This window comes from Podarcis vaucheri, assembly GCF_965113315.1.
Source record: "Podarcis vaucheri genome assembly, chromosome: 11".
Classification (NCBI taxonomy): Eukaryota; Metazoa; Chordata; class Lepidosauria; order Squamata; family Lacertidae; genus Podarcis; species Podarcis vaucheri.
In genome coordinates, this window is record NC_138749.1 from 59,064,519 (window position 1) to 59,085,639 (window position 21,121).

The 21,121-nt window shown below is 43.5% G+C and overlaps 1 protein-coding gene across 1 annotated transcript; it reads left to right on the forward strand.

Moving 5' to 3' along the window:
• Positions 1 to 4,456: 4,456 nt before the first annotated feature.
• GOLM1 (golgi membrane protein 1) lies at positions 4,457 to 20,973 on the forward strand. Its single transcript, XM_082241643.1, has 9 exons — positions 4,457 to 4,607; positions 5,406 to 5,585; positions 8,819 to 8,873; positions 10,712 to 10,814; positions 12,330 to 12,462; positions 14,197 to 14,365; positions 17,892 to 18,203; positions 19,327 to 19,449; positions 19,791 to 20,973. Exons 1-9 carry the CDS (start codon positions 4,479 to 4,481, stop codon positions 19,862 to 19,864), a joined length of 1,278 nt encoding a protein of 425 aa, XP_082097769.1. The 5' UTR covers positions 4,457 to 4,478; the 3' UTR covers positions 19,865 to 20,973.
• Positions 20,974 to 21,121: the final 148 nt, after the last annotated feature.

Here is a 21,121-nt window from a genome sequence, read left to right on the forward strand (position 1 = left end):
GTAATCCAAAAGGCATAACGAGGTATTCAAATGCCCCCAAAGGGGTGAACATGGTGGTCTTCCATTCATCCCCTTTCCTTATACGTATCAGGTTGTACGCCCCCCTTAGGTCCAGCTTTGTAAAAATCTTTCCTTTTCGCACCCTGGTCAAAATATCATCAATCCTGGGCATAGGAAAAGCCGCCGGCTCTGTCACTGCATTTAGGGCCCGAAAGTCACATACCAGCCTCGGCTTGTCCGTGTTTTTTTTATCCACAAAAAACACTGGGCTACCCCCCGCTGCCTTGGACTCTCTGATGAAGCCTCTCTTCAGGTTCTTGTCAATGAACGCTCGCAACTCCTGCATCTCCCTGTCTGACATGGCATACAACTTGCCTACAGGAAGCTGTGCTCCAGGGAGTAAATTGATCTGGCAATCAAAGGGCCTATGCGGGGGTAGTTGGTCCGCTTCCTTCTCGCTGAACACGTCGCTGAGATCAGCATACTGTGGTGGCACCTTCCCCTTCTCCATCACTTCCGTCCCTGCTAGGGTGGCTTGGGCCCCTGCTGACCCCTTTTCCGCCCTGCAGTGTTCTAAGCAGTGTGCGGAACCGAAGGAAACCACTCTTTGATGCCAGCCCACCAGCGGATCATGTAGGGCTAGCCAGCTCATTCCCAAAATAATGGGAGCGCCTCCCAAGGTGGCCACATTAAACGCTATCAGTTCTGTGTGCCTTGCCACCCTCATTATCATTGGGACGGTCTGCAAGCTGACGCCTCCTCCCAACAGTTCCCTGCCATCAATCGTGGTCACCTGCAGGGGGTTGCTTAAAGGGATAGTCTGTATCTGGTGTTCAGCAGCAAACTCCTTGCTCATGAAATTGCAGGAGCTGCCTGAGTCCAACAGCGCCTTTATTTTTAGGGGGTGTCCATTTTGCAGCTCTAGCGACACTTCAATCACTAGAGCAGGTCGAGGAGCTTCTGGCACTGGCACTTGGGGAAGGGGCACTTTCACTGCTCTTTGGCCTGGCTGCAGTGCCCTGCTGGCAACCAGGCGTTGGCTTTTACCTGCTCCGTTTCTCCCTGCTCTTCCCCCTCAACAGCTCCCACCATCCCTTGCCATTCCTTCCTCTGGGGCAGACTCTGGCAAAGTGGCCTGGCTGTTGGCAGAGATAGCATTTCCGGGCTCCCTTTCCCTCCTTCTTCGCCCCCTCACTGGGCTTTGAAACTGCGCGCGCGCGGGCTGTTCCGATTTCCATCGGCTCTGCCGGCGGGAAAGCTGGCTCAGGAATGTCTGGAATGCGTAACTCCTTCCAACGTTCCCCTCTCCCTTCCCGCCTCTCCAAGGCTCTTGCCTCCTGGCGCGCTCCAATGGTCAGCGCAGATTTGGTCAGCTGATCCATAGACCCCGCCCTGGGGCTCCTGGCCAGCTCGTCTTTCACAGCTGAAGAAAGACCTTCTTCAAATAGCATCTGAATGGGTGCCGCCGATAAATCCCACCCCAATCTGTGAATCAGCATGGTAAATTCAGTCCAGTACTCACGGACAGATCTGCTTCCCTGCTTGCAAGCCATTAGCTGTCTGCGTACCATCCCTTCCTCAATATCGCTGGAAAACATGATATCCATTGCACGAAAGAATTTCATAGTGTCCTTTAGGATATCGTTGTGCGTTGCCATCAGGGGTCGAACCCAGTCCCGCGCCCCCTTCTCAAGATGCCCAATTACGAACGCAACTCGCGATTCCTCATCAGGGAACTCATCAAACTGCACATTCAGAGCATATTGCATCTCAGTCCTAAAGGCATGGTAATCCTTGGGGTCCCCCCCAAACTTCTGCACCAATCCTGGTACCTTTCTGGGGAACTGAGTGGTTCTCCCCTTTTTGTCAGCATCCTGAGCCCTTCTCTCCTCGAGCCTCGCCGTCTGCAGCGCAAGTTGGACCTCCAGAGCTTGATACCTTTCTTCCAAGCTTGGACCAGCTCCAACCCCTGCGTCTCCGGTTCCGACTGGGTTGCTCATGATGCTTTCTCCTGCACAGGCAGCGTACAGAGACTGTCAGACTGCTGTCAGGGGATGGTTAGCTGCTTGTGCTTAAAATTGTGCCCCTTCAGAGTTTGTGCGACCCCACAAACCTCTGTGTGTGACAGAGCTCCTCAGACATGTCTGCTCTAGTCACTAGTAGAGTCTGACAGTGGCTGTCTGCGGAAGCGCTTCCAGCAAAGAAGTTCCTTAACGGAAACGCGTCTCCTGGACTCACGACGTGGCAGCTTCCGGCGCAGCATGGGTCTCCCTGCAGTTGCTTCTGACACCTCCCCGCTATTTTCGCTCGAAGTGTCTCTCACCCCTTTCTCTCCCCTGCTGCTTCCTGCCTGGGCTGCTGCGTCTCTCTCAGCATTACTGAGATCCTCCTCCAGAGACCCCGCGCTCCCCCTGCTGGTCCCTGCTTTGGCTGTTGACTCTCTCCCAGTCTCTGGGAGCCTTACCACTTCCCTTTCCTCCGATGTCAGTTCCCTGACAGATATCTTATTTTAGAGAGAAGCCAGGCAATAAATGAACACAATTGTTCCTACGTTTTCTATAATGTTTGTGCTGAGGATTATAGTAATGGGTGACAGTAAGAACTTTTGTTAAACCTAAACTTTCATTCGCCACCGCTTCTTCCAGGGCATAGCAGGTTTTGTTGAAATGGAGGTTTGCTCATGTTGCCAGATGGTTGTTGAGAATGAGGCCTAATTGGCAAGGAAGTATTTCTCTAAAATAGATGCAAACGCAAGCATAACACAGGCAGAAAGAGACAATTGCTTTTTTAATCAATTTTAATGTTGAAACAATGTGTTGTGTGAATGAAGGAGCAGAATAGTTAGTTTCCCCTTTCCTCGCCTCCAGATAATAAGTGCACAGTCAAACTTCGGTTTTTGAACATCTTGGCTGACAAACGTTTTGGAAGCTGAACGCTGAAAACCCAAAATTGAATGCTTCCATTTTCGAACGCGCCTCGGAAGTCAAACGGCTTCCAAGCCACATTTCTCATTTAAAAATTTTTTTTTAAAAAATTAAACTTTCCATTTTAACAATCCAATCAAATCACATTAAATGTTCCAAATTATACAAATACATATCATATAGTCCAAATATTCTGCCAAATTATAAATTTTTATTGGGACTTCCCATGCTTCAAGTTTGGGGTGGGTCTGATCATCTTATATCTCTACTGCCTTGAGTTTCCAATAGTTCCTTTAAATCTTCCTGTTGTTAACCTTCCTTCTTTCATGACCTCTGAGTTGTTTCCACATTCAAATTGAAGTAAGCAATGATGTGTTTCTGTGTGAATTTTGTGTGCTTGACTCTCCTATTGTTGCAGTATCTCCTCACACGCTGGTGTTTATGCCGAATCAATCCAAAAGTCATTTTGCTGCTGGCAGATGCCATCTTCTCTCAGTTCCGATGAAATCAAATCTAGGCATTTGCTCATTAATTTTCCCACACCCATTGCATCAAACATTAGCCTTTCCAGGGGAGATATGCCAAATCGGATAACAAATTAAGAGCTCACCTTCCAGGGCACATTTCTCAATTTCCCCATTGAACTTGCTGACAGCCCTTTGATCCTCGGTTTTCGAATGTTTCGGAAGTCGAAAAGACTTCTGTAACGGATTACAGTGGAACCTCGGGTTGCGAACGTGATCCGTGCGGGAGGCACGTTTGTGACCCGCAGCATTTGCAACCCACAGCACTGCGTCTGCGCACATGCGTGACACGATTCGGTGCTTCTGTGCATGCGCAAAGCATGATTTAGCGCTTCTGCGCATGCGCGATTGCCGAAACCCGGAAGTAAGCTGTTCCGGTACTTTCAGGTTTGGCGTGTCTGTAACCTGAAAATGCACGACCCGCAGCGATCGCAACCCGAGGTATGACTGTACCTTCAAAAACTGAAGTTCCACTGTATAAGTTAGATAATTCTTGTGTAAAATTCAGAACTGATATGACATGAGTTACCCTACTTTGCTCTCGGAGTGTTCCTGCTGAGGCGGCTCTCCCCTTCCCTAGCAGCTGCCATAGGGCTACTCAAGGAGATACAACTGAAGATGATCAAATATAAGTATATCAGTTTCAGTAACTAATACCTTTTCTGCCTCATTCATTCGTTCAACTACCATTATCTTAAAATGATCTCAAGGTTTCATGTACAGTTAAAAAAATAATCATTCATTGATGTTAATAGGAGATACTACATAAAACAAATGGTAGAAAATTCTTAAAGACTATTTCGTTTGTTTACAGATTATATTTGTGCTTTGTTCATCTATCTTTGTAGAACAAGAGAACTGGAATTTATATGATTTAAGTGTTGAAATCAACAGGATTTACTTCTGAGCTTGTAACTGGGCTGTTAGTGTCTCTGGTGTGACGTGGATGCAATTGCAAGTTCAGCGAAGGGAAATGTAAATATGCCTTTTCCCCCTTTCAATCAACAGGTATTAGTATCTTCACTTTGAGATGGTGGGACTAGGAAATAGCCGTCGCGGGATGAAGTCTCCACCCCTCCTAGTGGCGGCACTTGTGGCTTGTATAATAGTTCTGGGATTCAATTACTGGATTGCAAGTTCCCGCAGTATTGATTTGCAGGTATTACTCTTCTATTGGTTTTCCACATTGATGGAATCAGCAAAGATGTTTTCCTTTGTTCAGAATGGCAGTGAATTATTGAAGTTTAAAAAGCACTTCAGGGTTTCCAAATCATCATACCTGACAGGAATTTGGATGCTGGCCAGGAGAGCAAATAGTGAGAGAAAAGAGAAGTGCCTGGGAAAAGGTTGTGATGATGGTAGTTAAATACTGAATCCGGCTCAACCAGGAAATTGTGGAGCTTTATGCTACCCTTGCTGCCTGCTGTATCAGTGTAAAAAACTCTTTCTGTTTCTCTCATACCTATGGATACACATATATGAACACAGACCCAGAGACAAAGTTGGGACTGGCTGTTTTGAATTAGTGTGTGGAACAATCTTCCAGCTCTCCAACGTCTCTGCCCCTCAGTCCATTTTCTGCCTTACTGTCTACTTAAGAGAAAATAGCTCCTTCTGTGTCCCTTCTCTCTCTACTCAAACAGTGTTTTTGCCTCACTTCCTGTTAACTACACACAATCTTGTCTGTCCCCAACCCAAGGAACAAGAATTTTTCCTCACATCAGCACTGATTATCAATATTCCTAGTGATTTCCCCCCCTTACCATCCATCCTATCCCATGTTCTAGAAGCATTTAGCGTGGGCTCACAGGTGGGGCTCACAGGGGACTGGTAATTGTGCAGTGTCCAATTTTGTTTTCTGCAAGCATAGATCGGGAAGTTAAAATTTTGATTACACACATTTACAGCAAAGATTGCCAACATTCTCTTCTGAATTTTTGTATCTGCTGCCTCTTAGAACCGCATAATGGAGCTAGAAGGAAGAGTCCGCCGGGTGGCTGTCGAGCGAGGTGCTGTAGAAATAAAAAAAAATGAATTCCAAGGAGAGCTGCAGAAACAGAGGGAACAGATTGACAGAATTCAGAGCCTACATAACTTCCAGATGGAAAACACTAACAAAATACACATGGATGAGAAGGTAAGATCTATTTATTTATCCTTGTCGCTCCGATCTGGGCTTCTCTATGCAGCTCCTCCTTTGTCCTACTGCTGCTAAGTCTTTCTTTGCAAAAGAGACTGTGGATTTATCCAATATTATTTTAGGGTCAAAAAAATCCCGGTACTGCGTCTCTTCTACCATAATGGAAAGGGCCTCGCCATTGTTGGTGTCTGTGAAAGGGAACGTGCCTCAAAACTGTATAGATACTATTTAATATAAAATGATTATTTATTGAATAAAGAATACTCTTCCAAAGGAGCCCAGGGTGGCAAACACAACATTCAAAACAATGAGGTTAAAAATAAAAAGGCATTTTAAAGAGAGTTTATTATTACTTACACACCTTGTGCTGTAAGCAGCTTCTTGAGGGGAACAAAACGTAAGAGGAAAACTGAGGAGGGGTGTTGTGAAGATGGTGTGACAACCTGTGAGACTAACAAACAGCTCCTTCCACATTGCGAGGGATGTGAAATGTCATGCTTAGTGGGATCATTTCCATCTACTGGCAGATTGGATTAACAGTCTGAACGCTGATTACTAGCCATTTCTCCACGGCGGAAGAATTGTAGCACACTGTCCTTTGAGTGGTTGAGTCATGGCTGTGACTTCATCCTAGAAAAACCTCAGAATCTAGAAAGATCCTAAAAAGGTACATGCGAATATACATAGAGTGGTGCCTCGCAAGATGAAAAGAATCCGTTCTGTGATTCTCTTCGTCTAGCGTTTTTTTCGTCTTGCGAAGCAAGCCCATTGATGGATTAGCGGATTAGCGCTATTAGTGGCTTTTAGCGGCTTATCTGCTGATCAGATCAGCTGATAAGGGGCTTAGCGGCTTAGAAAAAGGGGGGAAGGGAAAAAACCAGCAGGAACTTGCAAGACATTGTCGTCTTGCGAAGCAAGCCCATAGGAAATTCGTTTTGCGAAGCACCTCCAAAACGGAAAACTCTTTCGTCTAGCAAGTTTTCCGTCTTGCGAGGCATTCGTCTTGTGGGGCACCACTGTATTTTAGCAGAGAGTTTGCTGTGGAAGTGCCCTTGTGAGGTTTTTGGTAGGTTTCTTGGGCTGCATACAAATGTACCTGCAAACGCAACCTGGTGTGCTTTTTCTCCACTGCAGAGGGATGGGGGATTTGCCCAAAATTGGATGGAAGGATTGGCCAATTCCTTTGTACTGCAACTGCGTCCACTCAGGAGGTCCCCCAACACTCTAGAGCAGTGGCTACCAATTAGCTAAATACTGAAGGCCTCCCCGTTTTCAAAAGCCATGCTTTTGTTGTGTGAAAGGTTCCACTGTGCCACGGATCCCCTGGGTGGGTTACGTGGGAGCCCTGGGGTCCACAGACCACCAATTGGGAACCACTGCTCCAGAGAGGGTCCTTGGTGTCTACATGGGGGAGAAGAGGAAGGGAAAGATTGGACTGCAAGCTGCCTTCTGCCCATGCAACCAATGGGTACAACTCAATGGCCTTGATTCACAGGCAGCACTAAGCCAAACCATGCCAGAGTGTATAGCCACAGGCGCTCATAGAAAAAACTGCAGCCATTTTGTTCCTTGCTTGGTCATCCTGCTACTGCTGCACTGCCTGGAGCTAAGCCAATCTGTATTGCTGCAGGCAAAGCATGAGCTGTAGGCCAAGATTTGCACTGCTTGTAGTTTGGGGGTGTCTAAACATGAGCCAGGGTTGGGCAAACCATGGCTTATCCATCTGATACCTATAATTCTATATTTGCACAGTAGTCCAGCACAGCCTTGATCATAATAAACTGACACATGTATACTACAGATATACAATGAAGTAGTTTGTATGCTCTGAATTGATTATTTTTATGTAGCTGTCCTTTCTCCAGGAAATTACTTCCAGCAGGATTATACCATCTGCCCTCCAGCTGGAGCAAGGCATTTTTGCAAAACTAGCTACAGTTCAACTTTGTGATCAGATATCTAAGCTCTAGCTGTAATAAATGAATTGGCTCTCTTTTTTACACAAACAAGGGCTTGCTGTATTATTTTAAGAACAAGATTTAAAGGAGAGCTAATACAAAAGGCCTTCTGTATTTGCTGATCTCTCCCTCTCCTGTTGCCTGCATTAACTTCGTGCAGAGTTAGCTACAAGGCGTTTGCCAGATCTTATGTCCACATAATTAAGCGGAGTTTCCTAGCTAGTTTGAATTTGAGCTCCATACGGCTTCACAGGATTTTGTAAAACCAGCAGCAAATGGTACCAGCCAACTCAATGAGGAGAGTTTACACACACAGTTTTAACTTGTAGGCTAAATTGAGGTAGCTTGATAAGGAAAGAGCTTCATGCTTGGGGATGAATTAAAAGTGCAGTATACTGATTTGCGTATTGTTGCTGGATGCTTTGATGATCCTGAGAATTACAGCTGAAACAGTTATAATTATTTATGTATATCATGGATAGGCAAACTAAGGACCGCAGGCCGGATCAAGCCCAATTGGCTTCTGGATCTGGCCCGTGGACGGTCCGGGAATCGCTGCGTGGATCGCCAGCACACACGTTCTTTCGCTCTCCCTCCCTCCCTCTCCCTCACACAGCAGCGGCACCTCCTCCCTCCTCCTGGCTTCTCCCTGCCCTGCCTAGAGGAGGAAGGGGGCTGGGCTTTGTTGGTTCCAGCAGCAGCAGCAGCAGCAGTGCTCAAGCGGCCGCCATTTTAAGCAGCCCCTCTCTGGAGCCCTTTTGTGCGCCGCTCATCGTCCCTCTGCCACCGCCAGCCCCTGCGGCTCGCACAGGTAAGCAGCCACCGGGGCTCACGGGGCTCTTGCATCACCCCCCCCCAAATTATAGTTCAGCCCCACAAGGTCTGAGGGACAGTGGACCAGCCCCCTGCTGAAAACGTTTGCTGACCCCTGATGTATATTCTGCCTATCCTTGTGCTAATAACCCCCGAAAAAGATGATACTTTATGCCACTTGGGGACATTTTTTTTGTTTTCTTAAAAGTATACCCAGCATTTAGGTAGCATTCCAGTGGAGTTGTCTTGTTGGCCCCATGGCCAATCTGCGATCTTTGCTCTTTTGATTTTCCTGCGTGCTGAACATAGGCAACAAATATATAGGGCTGGGATAATGTAGAAATGGGAACCATTGTTTTTCAAGCACTCAAAACAATTCATTTTTTTCCCTTCCTTCCTTCCTTCCTTCCTTCCTTCCTTCCTTCCTTCCTTCCTTCCTTCCTTCCTTCCTTTTTTCAGGCAATGCTGATGAATAACATTACAACAAATGAAAGACTCATCCAGAATTTGAAAGGTAAATCTCAGCAAAGCACCATCTGCACAGCAATTAAGTTTGCTTATTTTTATAACTTCGTCCATTGTATGTCTATTTATACATTCCCCCCCCCCCAGGCTGGAATAGTAGGAAAGTATGGGGGCAGCTGTAGCTGTTTCAGAATGTAACCCCCCACCCACTTTAAACAGAGACAATATAAAACTGTGGGACCTAGAAACTTACTACTTGAAGACAGAGCCTTGGGTCAACCTAGGAAATCCTTTTTTTATTTTCTTAAAAGCAGCCACCGAGGGTCTCTTTTATTAGATCAAGATTGTCATTCTTGGGGAAAGTTTTGGTTTTTTGCTGTTTTTCTTATTAATATTGCCATGGTGCCCCTGCCAGCTGCTGTTTGCTCAATTGGGGATAGTTTTGGGGAAAGGGAATAATCATCAATTAAATGCCATGGTAGAAATGTTAGCTCCCTCTCTCCTCCCCCTATCCCCAGTGTGAGAGCCTCATTTCAGATTTGGCTACTTATAGCTGTGTATTCAAAAATTTAAAGAGAGCTAGACATGGCTGACCAACATCTCATCTAGTTATGCACTTAAAGGTAAAGGGACCCCTGACCATTCGGTCCAGTCGTGACTGACTCTGGGCTTGCGGCGCTCGTCTTGCTTTATTGGCCAAGGGAGTACAGCTTCCGGGTCCTGTGGCCAGCATGACTAAGCCGCTTCTGGCGAACCAGAGCAGCGCATGGAAACGCCGTTTACCTTCCTGCTGGAGCAGTACCTATTTATGTACTTGCACTTTGACGTGCTTTCGAACTGCTAGGTTGGCAGGAGTAGGGACCAAGCAACGGGAGCTCACCCCGTCACAGGGATTCGAACCGCTGACCTTCTGATCGGCAAGCCCTAGGCTCTGTGGTTTAGACCCCAGCACCACCTGTGTCCAGTTATGCACTTAATATAGTTCTAATGTAGTAGTTAATGATATGAACTGTGATGAGAGAGCTAAATAAATAAATCCTATTTAACCAGACATCAAGGGATAAATAACTGTATCCAGGGAGGAGAACCTTCATCTTAAAAAAAACACCAATTTGTGAGGGACTTAAAGGTTGTTGCAGGAGGTAAGGTCCACAAATCTCAAGGGGAAAGAGCCAGGTGGAATAGGAATGGAAGTCGTAGGCTACTGGATTTCAGGCTAGAATCATGCAAGACAATAAAGATTAACTCAAAGAGTTATATGGAGGAAAATACGGTTAATACTCTTCTTTTAAAAATGTGCATTCTCAATATTCTCCCAGTATTTTTTGGTGCAAAAGCAAACAAAATAACCCAAAGTGCTATTTCTTTTTTTGGAGGGAGGGGGAGCTTTGAAAAAGTATGGGAGGGAAAAGTGGATCTGCATTCAGGTGAGCAGAAAATTCTTCTTGCAGATGGAAGTTGGGATGATAGTTTCATGGTCTATTGATTCATGTATAGGGTGATATTCAGTTGTGCCCATTCACCAGCAGAATAGGCTTCTGCTTGCACACCAGAACTTCTGTTACCCCCCCCCCCCCGCTACTGCCCCCAAACCTGCTCCAGATTTTGGGGGGCAGAAAGGAAGGAGAAGTCGCTGGAAGCAAATGGAAGTCTGCTTGTGCAGTATGGATTTCACAGACACTAGGCAGTAAACTCCGCTGAATGTAGTGGAATTTACTAAACATGCATATGTTTGAGCTACACAGGTCACATAAACTGAAAAGACAAGCAGCGTTTTAATCTAATTACTATGAATAATTGGTGAAATAAATAAGAATATTCTTTCTTACTCATCATTCATTATTTTCTCCTTCTGCTTGTTTTTAATAAAATTTAATTTTTACTCAGAAAACTTGAGAGGTCTGCAGAAGGAATGTGGAAGGCTCCAACTTGACATTTACAGGTTTAAGAAAAACCAGACAAACCTTCAGAAAAAAATTACATATGACATGTAAGTATGTGATGATTGGCCAACTTCTGTATAAGCAAAATGGCCACAAGCCAAGTTATTCAAGCACTAGCTCTGGTTACATATTTAGATTTTAAACAATGTGTTTCCTACATTGAAGTCAATGGGATTAAAAAAATATAAAAATCAGGTTTGCTGTTTTAAATATTTTGCTGCACTGGCTCACAGATCTAAGAATTTAATTATAATACTGTACCTGTGAACAAACCAAAACAACAAAGGTTGGGTATAATTTTGCATTTAAATATAGGATATTTCTAACTTAAAAAGGAATATTTAAGTTAGAAATATTTCTAACTTAAAAAGTATGGACATCACCTTGCCAACAAAGCTCCGTATAGTAAAAGCTATGGTTTTCCCAGTAGTGATGTATGGAAGTGAGAGCTGGACCATAAAGAAGGCTGATCGCTGAAGAATTGATGCTTTTGAATTATGGTGCTGGAGGAGACTCTTCAGAGTCCCATGGACTGCCAGAAGATCAAACCTCCATTCTGAAGGAAATCAGCCCTGAGTGCTCACTGGAAGGACAGATCCTGAAGCTGAGGCTCCAATACTTTGGCTACCTCATGAGAAGAGAAGACTCCCTGGAAAAGACCCTGATCTTGGGAAAGATGGAGGGCACAAGGAGAAGGGGACGACAGGACGAGATGGTTGGATGGTGTTCTCGAAGCTACGAGCATGAGTTGGACCAAACTGCGGGACCCAGTGGAGGGCAGAAGTGCCTGGCGTGCTCTGGTCCATGGGGTTACGAAGAGTCGAACACAACTAAATGACTAAACAACAAGATTTCTAACTTGCCTTACCTACATCCCTCTGCAGTTCTGCTGGCTCCTGGGTCTACCAGAAAAGTATATCTGCTAATGTAGCTGGATTGTCATCATGGCAACAACAATTGGCCTGCAATTGGCTGAGTGGTGCAGAGAGCTGGTTGTCTTAGGAGATTGGCAGAAATGTCTGCCAGGGTCGGACAGGAACAAGTGCAGCTTTGAGATTTTTGGGACCTTTTTCTTAATTGCTCGTACACTTTCTAATTGCTTGAACTAAGCCCTAGTTGCCTGATGGGCCAGCCTGTACTAACTTTAATCAGGGAGTTGGAGAAGCAGAAACGATTCAACCAGCTAAAATACTCAAATTCAGCAATTGGCAATACATTGTTGGTTGTCATGTTTCAAAGATATCCTCCCAGTTAACAATATACACTAGTAGATGGGAGGTTTCTCAGGAGCACGAAGCCCTAATTCTGTACTTACTGTGCAAAGCTATAAATCTGCCACTGGGCCTGCACAATTTGTGACTGTACAAGCCTCACAAGGGGCTCAATAAACCTCCAATTCATGATCTCTCTAGGACTACAAAAACAAGGAGGTTGTCAATCAGACAGAAGGCAGGAGTATGTGTCTGACAGGCTGTGTTTGACTTTGTGGGTTTCAAGTTGTGCAGATTTTTCGTGTTTTAAAGAACACATTTTACAAACGACATTCTTTTGCTTGGTTCTAGGTCTCAGTGTATCAGTCAGATGAAGGAACTGAAAGAACAATGTGAAGAAAGGGTAGAAGCAGCCTGCAAAAAAGGCAGTCAGATACCAGAAGACATGAAGAATAGTTCAAAAATATTAGAGAGAAATGATCAAGTAAGTTTTTAAAATTTGTTTTAGAGGGGTATTTATACACAAATTGTAGGTGAACCAGGCTGGCTGAACTGATTCAGGCCATTATCCAGACCTCTATGTGGGGCTGAACAACTACAATTGTTGATGGGCCAAAGTAGGAAGAAGGTGAACCACAATACGTCTCTTCCCATCTCCATTTTTTGAATGTATATTCCTTCCACTTGTTTCTTCCTTGACCTTTTGGAATTCCAGTGTGCTCATTTAACTTTACAAGTTCCTAAACTTTGGCATGCTTATCTAACTCCCCAGTTAGAGCAGCAGCAACTTAAAAGATTCAACATTGTTTCAGTTAAATTATTTAAGTTCTTGAACTTAAACAAGGAACTTTCAGTTTAACACCTGTTGTTTGAGGAAGACTTATGACACCTTCCTACAAAACCTTTGACCCTCATTTATTTATTTTTTTGTAAATAGTATAGCTCCATTCTATGCCAACAAGTAAACTTTCTCTTCCTTAACTAAGATTTATTTGTGGACATAAAATCATTTGTCACCATAGGTGACAGGGAGTGGCACATAAAAGTTGTACTTAGTACATTTTCATAAAGTTGTGAAGGATTGAGGAAATGATTAACCGTAAAAAGTGAGTTTTTATAATGCATTTAAAATTGCTCAGAAGTATCCAAACAGCTTTGAAGGTTTGGTCACATTGCATGAAAGCCAAAATTACCTTCCCTCCATCTCTCTCTCATTACGCCAACTATATGAGAGAACTCTTGACTGGATCCCCTGAAGTAATAATCTTTTGAAAGCTGGCATGGGGAGGAAGAAGGCTTTATTCTCCCCCTCCCCACTGCCACACACCTGATCCAAACATACAGAATGCTTGTTTGCTTTTCCCTCTGTGGCTAATAGCAGCTCTATGGGTCCCCCCCATAGGGTTATGGGGAGGTTGACTCTCCTCATACAGTGGCTTTGATTAAAATTGTCATCCCCCTGCATGAGCCTTTCTTAAGAGCAGACAATTATGTGGAGAGATCCAATCACAAATCCGACTAGATCCTGTCACAATGTGGTAAAGCTGAAAGCTACCTAAGTCTCTTCTGATTTCAGTAGGAGAAAAAAGTGTTTAACTTGCCCCTAGAAATTAATGGGACCTGCTCCCTGGTCATAGGCATGCAGTGAAATATATGCATTGTCAAATGTACAGTGGTGCCCCGCAAGACGAATGCCTTGCAAGACGGAAAACTCGCTAGACGAAAGGGTTTTCCGTTTTGGAGGTGCTTCGCAAAACGAATTTCCTATGGGCTTGCTTCGCAAGACGACAATGTCTTGCAAGTTCCTGCTGGTTTTCTTTCCTTCCCCCCCTTTTTTCTAAGCCGCTAAGCCGCTTATCAGCTGATCCGATCAGCAGATAAGCCGCTAATAGCGCTAATCCGCTAATCCTTCAATGGGCTTGCTTCGCAAGATGAAAAAACCGCTAGACGAAGAGAATCACAGAACGGATTCTTTTCGTCTTGCGAGGCACCACTGTAACTTCTTCCATACATAGCAGGCTGCATTATCTTGTGGCTTGTGAAGCAGCCACAAGAAGGGAAAACAGCTGTCTGTTTTACTGTCGTTCAGTTTCTACCAAGGACTTTGTTTTAATTTTGCTGTGTAACCACTTAAAGCAAAAATTCTAATAGTAGATTATTCATTTGCGCTGAAGAATTGTATGAATCACATAGGGCTGTTTTTTTGTTTTTGTTTTAGATAAATATTCAAGAGCCAACAGAGTTCGGGCAGCGTGACCTGACGAAACAGGGAAATGAACTTCAAGGAAAACATTACATCTCTGATGATTCTTTGAAACTAGAAATCTCAAAGCCAACGCCACCCAGCATAAAAAATGTGGCAGAACTGGATTATCAAAGAGAAAAAGGTAAGAGTGTTGTATTAAAGATTACTATAAATTTCCAATCTCGTCATCAGGTGTTAGCATCTAAAACAAATAGTCCAAAACACCGAACGACTTTGCATGAATAAGATTTGTTCCCCTGCACCACAAGCTAATTAAGGTGCAGTATGCCATTCCATCTTATAGTATTTTATTGTTATAGTAGTGTTTTAGCGGCTGTTTTTTCCCACGTGCACAAGCTGTTATTTATGTCTTGTTTTTATCTGTATGGGCCTACGGCCGTAATAAATTATTATTATATATTATTTGTTCCCCAATACAAAGTTGTGACTTTGGCCAGAGTTGAAACAGTGATTCTATCACTTTCTGCCTCTCAGGCTTACTATCTTCACAGTAGTCATGTTGTGAGCTTAGCAGTGCTAGAAATATAGGTATGGGAGTGTTCAGTTCTTGAAGTGATGCTTTCATTGCCTGTGCAAGGGAACATGCTTTTGGTTTTCGTTGGGCTCCTGCCCACCCCACCAATGAATGAAATATGGTCACAGCTAATGATGGGGATCCTGGGCAGGGCAATCTGGTGCTGGGTTAAAACCATTTTCCAGGAGTTTGATTAGTGGCCTCATTTTACTTCTGCTGTTTGCTGCTAGGTTTTAAAAAGGATTTCCCCGTCTGCGATCCAAACCAAAGACCCTATTGTTTGCAAGGCATTGCTGTGCTGGTATTTTTTCACAAACTCAGTCGCTGCTCACATGACATTTGGAAACACAACAGTGTTTCTCCCTTATTTATAAAGCCATTCCATGCTACGTGTCATTGCAAAGCAGGAAAGGTCTTAAGTCACATTTGCTGTACTGTATCTTTATCATGTAGGGACGCGGGTGGCGCTGTGGGTTAAACCACAGAGCCTAGGACTTGCCGATCAGAAGGTCGGCGGTTCAAATCCCTGCAATGGGGTGAGCTCCCGTTGCTTGGTCCCAGCTCCTGCCAACCTAGCAGTTTGAAAGCACATCAAAAGTGCAAGTAGATAAATAGGTACCACTCCGGCGGGAAGGTAAATGCCGTTTCCGTGCACTGCTCTGGTTCGCCAGAAGTGGCTTAGTCATGCTGGCCACATGACCCAGAAGCTGTCTGCAGACAAACGCCGGCTCGCTCAGCCAGTAAAGCGAGATGAGCGCTGCAACCCCAGAGACGTTCACGACTGGACTTAACTGTCAGGGGTCCCTTTTACCTTTATCACGTAGTGTGGTAGTAACTATTGCTTGATAGGTCACTGTGTGGAACAAGGGTCTCCCAACATTTTTGGACCCCTGTGCACATTTTGAATTCGAAGAGACTACTGTGAGTACCAGCCACAAAATGGCTGCCGCGAGGAATGTGGCATAACATAAACCATCCCGACGACATGATTATATATACCCCCGCCCCCGTGAGTTTCTGGCTAATCAACAGGGATCATTCCTCAATATTAGGGAAAATATACAACACTTACTGTGCAGAAATAGTTTCAGAAGATACCTGCACATCTTGCCTCTTAACTTCCTTTCTTGGAGGACAAGAGATGATTATTTAAATGAAAGCTCAGACTTTAGGAGACCTGCCCTGCTGCACCAATGAAAGAAAGCCTTTGCAGTGCTAGCTTGGTCCCCGCTGGTTCAGATGGTTAATGCATAATAATTGCCTTTCTGGTAGCGTGCATAGAGGGAAAGGTGACTGTACCCCCAAAATGGCTCCAAAGGAGCCACTACCACAATCACAAACATTCTCTCCCTCATACAAAGTTAAGGCTTGGGGGAAAAGGCTTTCAAGTTAAGTGCAGCGGCACACTGAGAATTAGCATCCAGTTGAGGGCAAAATGGCAGATAAAGCTTCTTCATTCCTAAATGTACATAGTTGCATGTGTGTGTGCAGGTGTACATACAATACAATTGACCATACCTACCGCTGATATGTGGCCCTCAGTTCGAAAAAGGTTAACCACCTCTGTTGTAAACCAACTGGCCCAAGCAAGACTATGCTTGTTGACTGTTGTTATGGTGAAAAATTTACTAGATCCTAAGCTGTTTTTCTGACACTGCATGGAACATTCCACTCCTCTCTCGTTGCTTAATCTGTTGCTCATGTATCTCTGCATACCGTTTGGACATTGACACATCCTGTCCCAAGTTGTCCTCTGAAGATGGAACTTTGTCCCAAACCCAAATGAGATTCTGGATCCTGGGGATTCCCCCCCCCCTTTCGAAGCACCTCCTTGATTAATACCCCCCACCCAACTTTCTCTTGCCTTGAGGATGGTAGTAAAATCTGGTTACAGCAGGTAAATAGACTTAAGTGAGTCATACCTGTACTGCGCCATTGTGTATTTTGTGCTGCTCTTTGTGGGATGAATGTTGAACATCTAGCTCGTGAGAGAAGCGTATAAAAATCTGCACTCATTTTGCTGATCTTAAGGAGAAATATCCAGCTTGCCCAGAAAACTCTGCTATATGTTCACTTGCTGCTTTGTATTTACTGATTTTCCATCTTTATTCAAAGTCCTTTTTAAGGGATTGCAGGTGTGGACAATGGGAGTGAAAAAGTCCCATCTCATTCGCCATCATGCTGATTCCTAGACCCCTGCCCAGTAAAACACGAAGTAATATAAAATACACCTGGTGAAAGTTTCTCTTTATTTATTGACTATTACTATCTAAACTCTGAAAGTGGAACAGCCCACTGGAAGCAGTAAAACAATACACATTAGCAATTTCATATTAATCCCTCAGTATAATGTGCCTTGGGACGTGGGTGGCGCTGTGGGTTAAACCAGAGCCTAGGACTTGGCGATCAGGTGGTCGGTGGTTCGAATTCCTGCGATGGGGTGAGCTCCTGTTGCTCGGTCCCTACTCCTGCCAACCTAGCAGTTCGAAAGCACATCAAAGTGCAAGTAGATAAATAGGTACCGCTCCGGCGGGAAGGTAAACGGCGTTTCCGTGCGCTGCTCTGGTTCGCCAGAAGCGGCTTAGTCATGCTGGCCACATGACCCGGAAGCTGTACGCCAGCTCCCTTGGCCAGCAAAGCGAGATGAGCGCCGCAACCCCAGAGTCGGCCACGACTGGACCTAAAGGTCAGGGGTCCCTTTACCTTTATCATGTACCTTGCCAACACCTCTTCCTCCATTTTATACTTGATTTGACTGTGCTGGATAACAGGGCCCAATGAATGAAGAATGTTTGGCATGGAGGATCTCAAGTCAGTGTAAAGGTTAGATCAGGTTGCATGCCTTGCAGATCTTTCCTAGCCTTATACTTTCTCAGTCCATGAATATGTATTAAAAAAGATTCTCAGGATGGTCTCCAGAAGTGGAACAATGTGTTCAGTAAGTGTCTTGTATGTCAAGCGCCTTTAACCAACCAAAAGACTGCATGGACTTCTGGTTTCAATAGGTGGTGTGCCCATTCTGTGAAACAAGTTAGGCAAGGAAAAGCAGCTTAAGTTTTAAATACTTAAATTTTCATACCAATCCCATTCTTGCACTGTGTTCTTATTGTGCTTTTACAATTGTTTACAAAAGGAACTGCTTTTGCTGTCAACGAAAAGGAACCCAAGGAAGAGGAACACTCTGTTGAACAGGACAACCTACAAATAGTTGCTAAGCTTAACACAGATAATAATGGTCTGCCCCCAGAACCAGGAATGGAACAGAAGTCGTATGAAGAAGTTCAAAATGTACTTGAAGCAGCAGCAGAAAAGCAGGCAGGCAAATTGGCAGAAGCTATGCGCCAGCAAAATGCCAATCAAGCAAAAGCAGACGATGAAGAAGTTGAACGAGAGCACCTTTTAAATGATGAGCAGCAGCAGGATGAACAGGAGACCAGAAAGACTGGTTAGTATGAAGGCTTGGCTGCTGCCCAGGAAGGACATATTTGAGGGTATAAACAAACAGCAAAGGAAAAATATAACCAGCTGTAGTTTGACATCTATCACTCCTGAAAAACTGTGTTTTGGGTGTAGCACTTGGGTGTCAAACTTCCATCCCTGTTTATAATAGTTATCGCTGAGGAAGCAGAATGTTTACTTGTTTTCCTCCCCACAATATTTGAAGTATTTTATTTGTCTATCTACCGCTGGAAACAAAATGGTGGAGCTTTAGTTCCAAAACCATGTTTAGAAGTGATCTTGTTTCCCTTTGAACATACTACTTCCCCTCTTTGTGTTAGAGGTTATCATAGGGCAGGAGTGACTAACCTCATTTGGGCTGCTGGGCTAGGGGTCAGAGGCCAAAAGTGTGTGTGTGTGGCCAGTTTATTAAAGACAGATTTTGGGGGGTGGAGGTCTCAAACATCTTGGACCTGTAGGAATGGTATTTTCCCCCCAGTGGAGGAAGCCTTGAGGGCCTCACAACATAGGAAGTCAAAATTATTTTTAAAATATAACATTTTGTGAGGAGGATGTCCATTTTCTTGAGAGTGCTGGATGCAGACCATTCCTGCAGTCGGGCATTATGCTACACATCCAAAACTCATTCTACTGCATTGACAAGGCATAGCAGGTTTCTAAAATAGATTATCCTAATTCCAAACCCTAAGGGAGTACATGCCTCTTGCTAATTGTTAAAAGATCCTTACTTACTGGTAAGAAGAGATCATACAGCAGACCACTTGAAGGAATAAAGAGGTGTCTATGAGAATATGTTTGATCTAGCATGCCACCAATGCAAATATTGCCTGTATCTCAAAGAAATGATCAGGTTGCAAGAGTTTACCAGGGTATAAAAGTGTTGAGACAAATGAGCACTATCAGGTATTACAATATTTAAATAAAACCATTAGTAATCTCGCCTAACTACTGAAAATGTAACGTGCCTATGCTGGTTGGTTGACTGATTGATTGAAATGAGCCGAGAAAGCCCAGTGTTAATATTTGAAATATTGAATGTTCTACAGTAAAAGACAACTTTTATATTCAATAAGATTCATAAAAAGAATTGTTCTGACTTGTCTTTGCAGGTGAATTTGGAATCAAAACAGTAAACCAGGATAACGTAGTGGACTACAATTTAGAAATGAACGAGGCGGAATCTGAAACAGATAAGCAAGCTGCTCTTGTTGACAAGCAAAGTAACTTTAATGGTAAGTGGTGCATTTTCCGTTCTGAAGGTCAGAGTTCTCAAAGATATTCTAGAATACCTTAAAACTATTTTGCACAGTGATCAGTCAGATTTTTCATTAGTTGAGTGACATTTAAAACATTTTCAAACTGGGTATTTAGCGAACTTTGTCCTGATTCAGCAACATGGGACGTCATGCTGACAGCTGCCATTATGTTGTGAAAAACTGTCAGTTGAAAATATGTAAATTTTGCACAATGATCAATAGACAGGCATAATGTTTATGTGTAACTATTCTGTGATTAAATATTTAATTAACCGAACTCTATGTATTTAGAATTTCATAAAATTTCTTCTTTTCAGTCCAGAAACTTGAAGATCCCAACATGCAAAACCACTTATTTAAGCTTGGCGAAGAACATCAACAGAGGCTGTGAATAATGAGTTGTTGCAGGAAACAACTACAGACACTGAGACAAGGCTTGAAACCTTCAAGGCTTGAAATGTTAGACTGAAGTGGATCAATTAGGGTTTATTTAAATAATTTCTGACCTTATTAACTTGTCTCCTGATGTAATGTTCTTACTATTCCTATGAAGTGTGCCATGAAAACATTTCAGGAGGAAGTCTTTTTTAAAAAAAATTGAATCTATACCTGTTTTTCTGGTTCTCTTTGAACTGTGACAAAAAAGCCCCCAAATACAAGTTGTCTAGCTACCAAAACTGGAATTTCTTAAACTTTAGAAGTGCCATTGTTTTCTCTAGCTATCAAAGAAAGACAGTTCTTCCTAATTATTACTGGATTTTGTACTTGTTTTCCATAGCAATTTCCCTCTAGAAAGAAGATATCCAAGGGTTATACTCTATAAACCAGTTTTTAAACACTGAAATATTCACCCATAGTAGTAGCCAAGAGCATGATTTATGATCTTATTGCAACTTGAAAACATGGAGATGATGAATCTACAAGCCTCAGATAATATCGATATTTCTTATGAAGTATCTTAATGTAAAACAAAGCTCAGTACTCTAATCTTATCACACGAATAGGAAAAAGCATGGTACTGAAGTGGAATCAGTATAGGGTCATAGAACTTTATACCTGTTGAAATTCATCCTAGAGCGTAGTGGTGACCCTTAAAAATAACAGGCACATAGTAAATGTGGTACAAGTTTGTTGCTCCATAATCTTTTTTCATGTTTACCAACTAATGGTTCTATCCAGTTGGTGCTCTTGCACAAGCACTTTTGAGGCAGGGAGTAGATACCCCCACCCAAATCCTATTCCCTCTTCTGGCTATTGAAAATCTCTGGAGAATTCCCTAACCTTCCAAAACTGTCTTGGGGATGCTTGGTGGTAATAACAAAAATGGCCTCCCTTCTTTTGCAATTGCCTTCCACTTGTGGCATAAGCACAAGGCTAACCAATTAGATATGCCATTACATAGCTGATTTTGATTACGTCAATAAAACAGCCTAGTCTTTGTGAAATGAAAACCTATTTCGATCAATGGTGAATTAAATTAAAGAGTAAAAAAAACCCAAATAGCCTGGTTGATGGTGTCTTATTCCAAGTAAAACATACTTCAAGGGGAAACAAAATGTACTATACAGTGTGTCTAGATTTTAGGTCTCCTATTTAAGCTATGAAGAAGGAAACATGTATTCTACAGAACATTCCATGAAACTAGCTG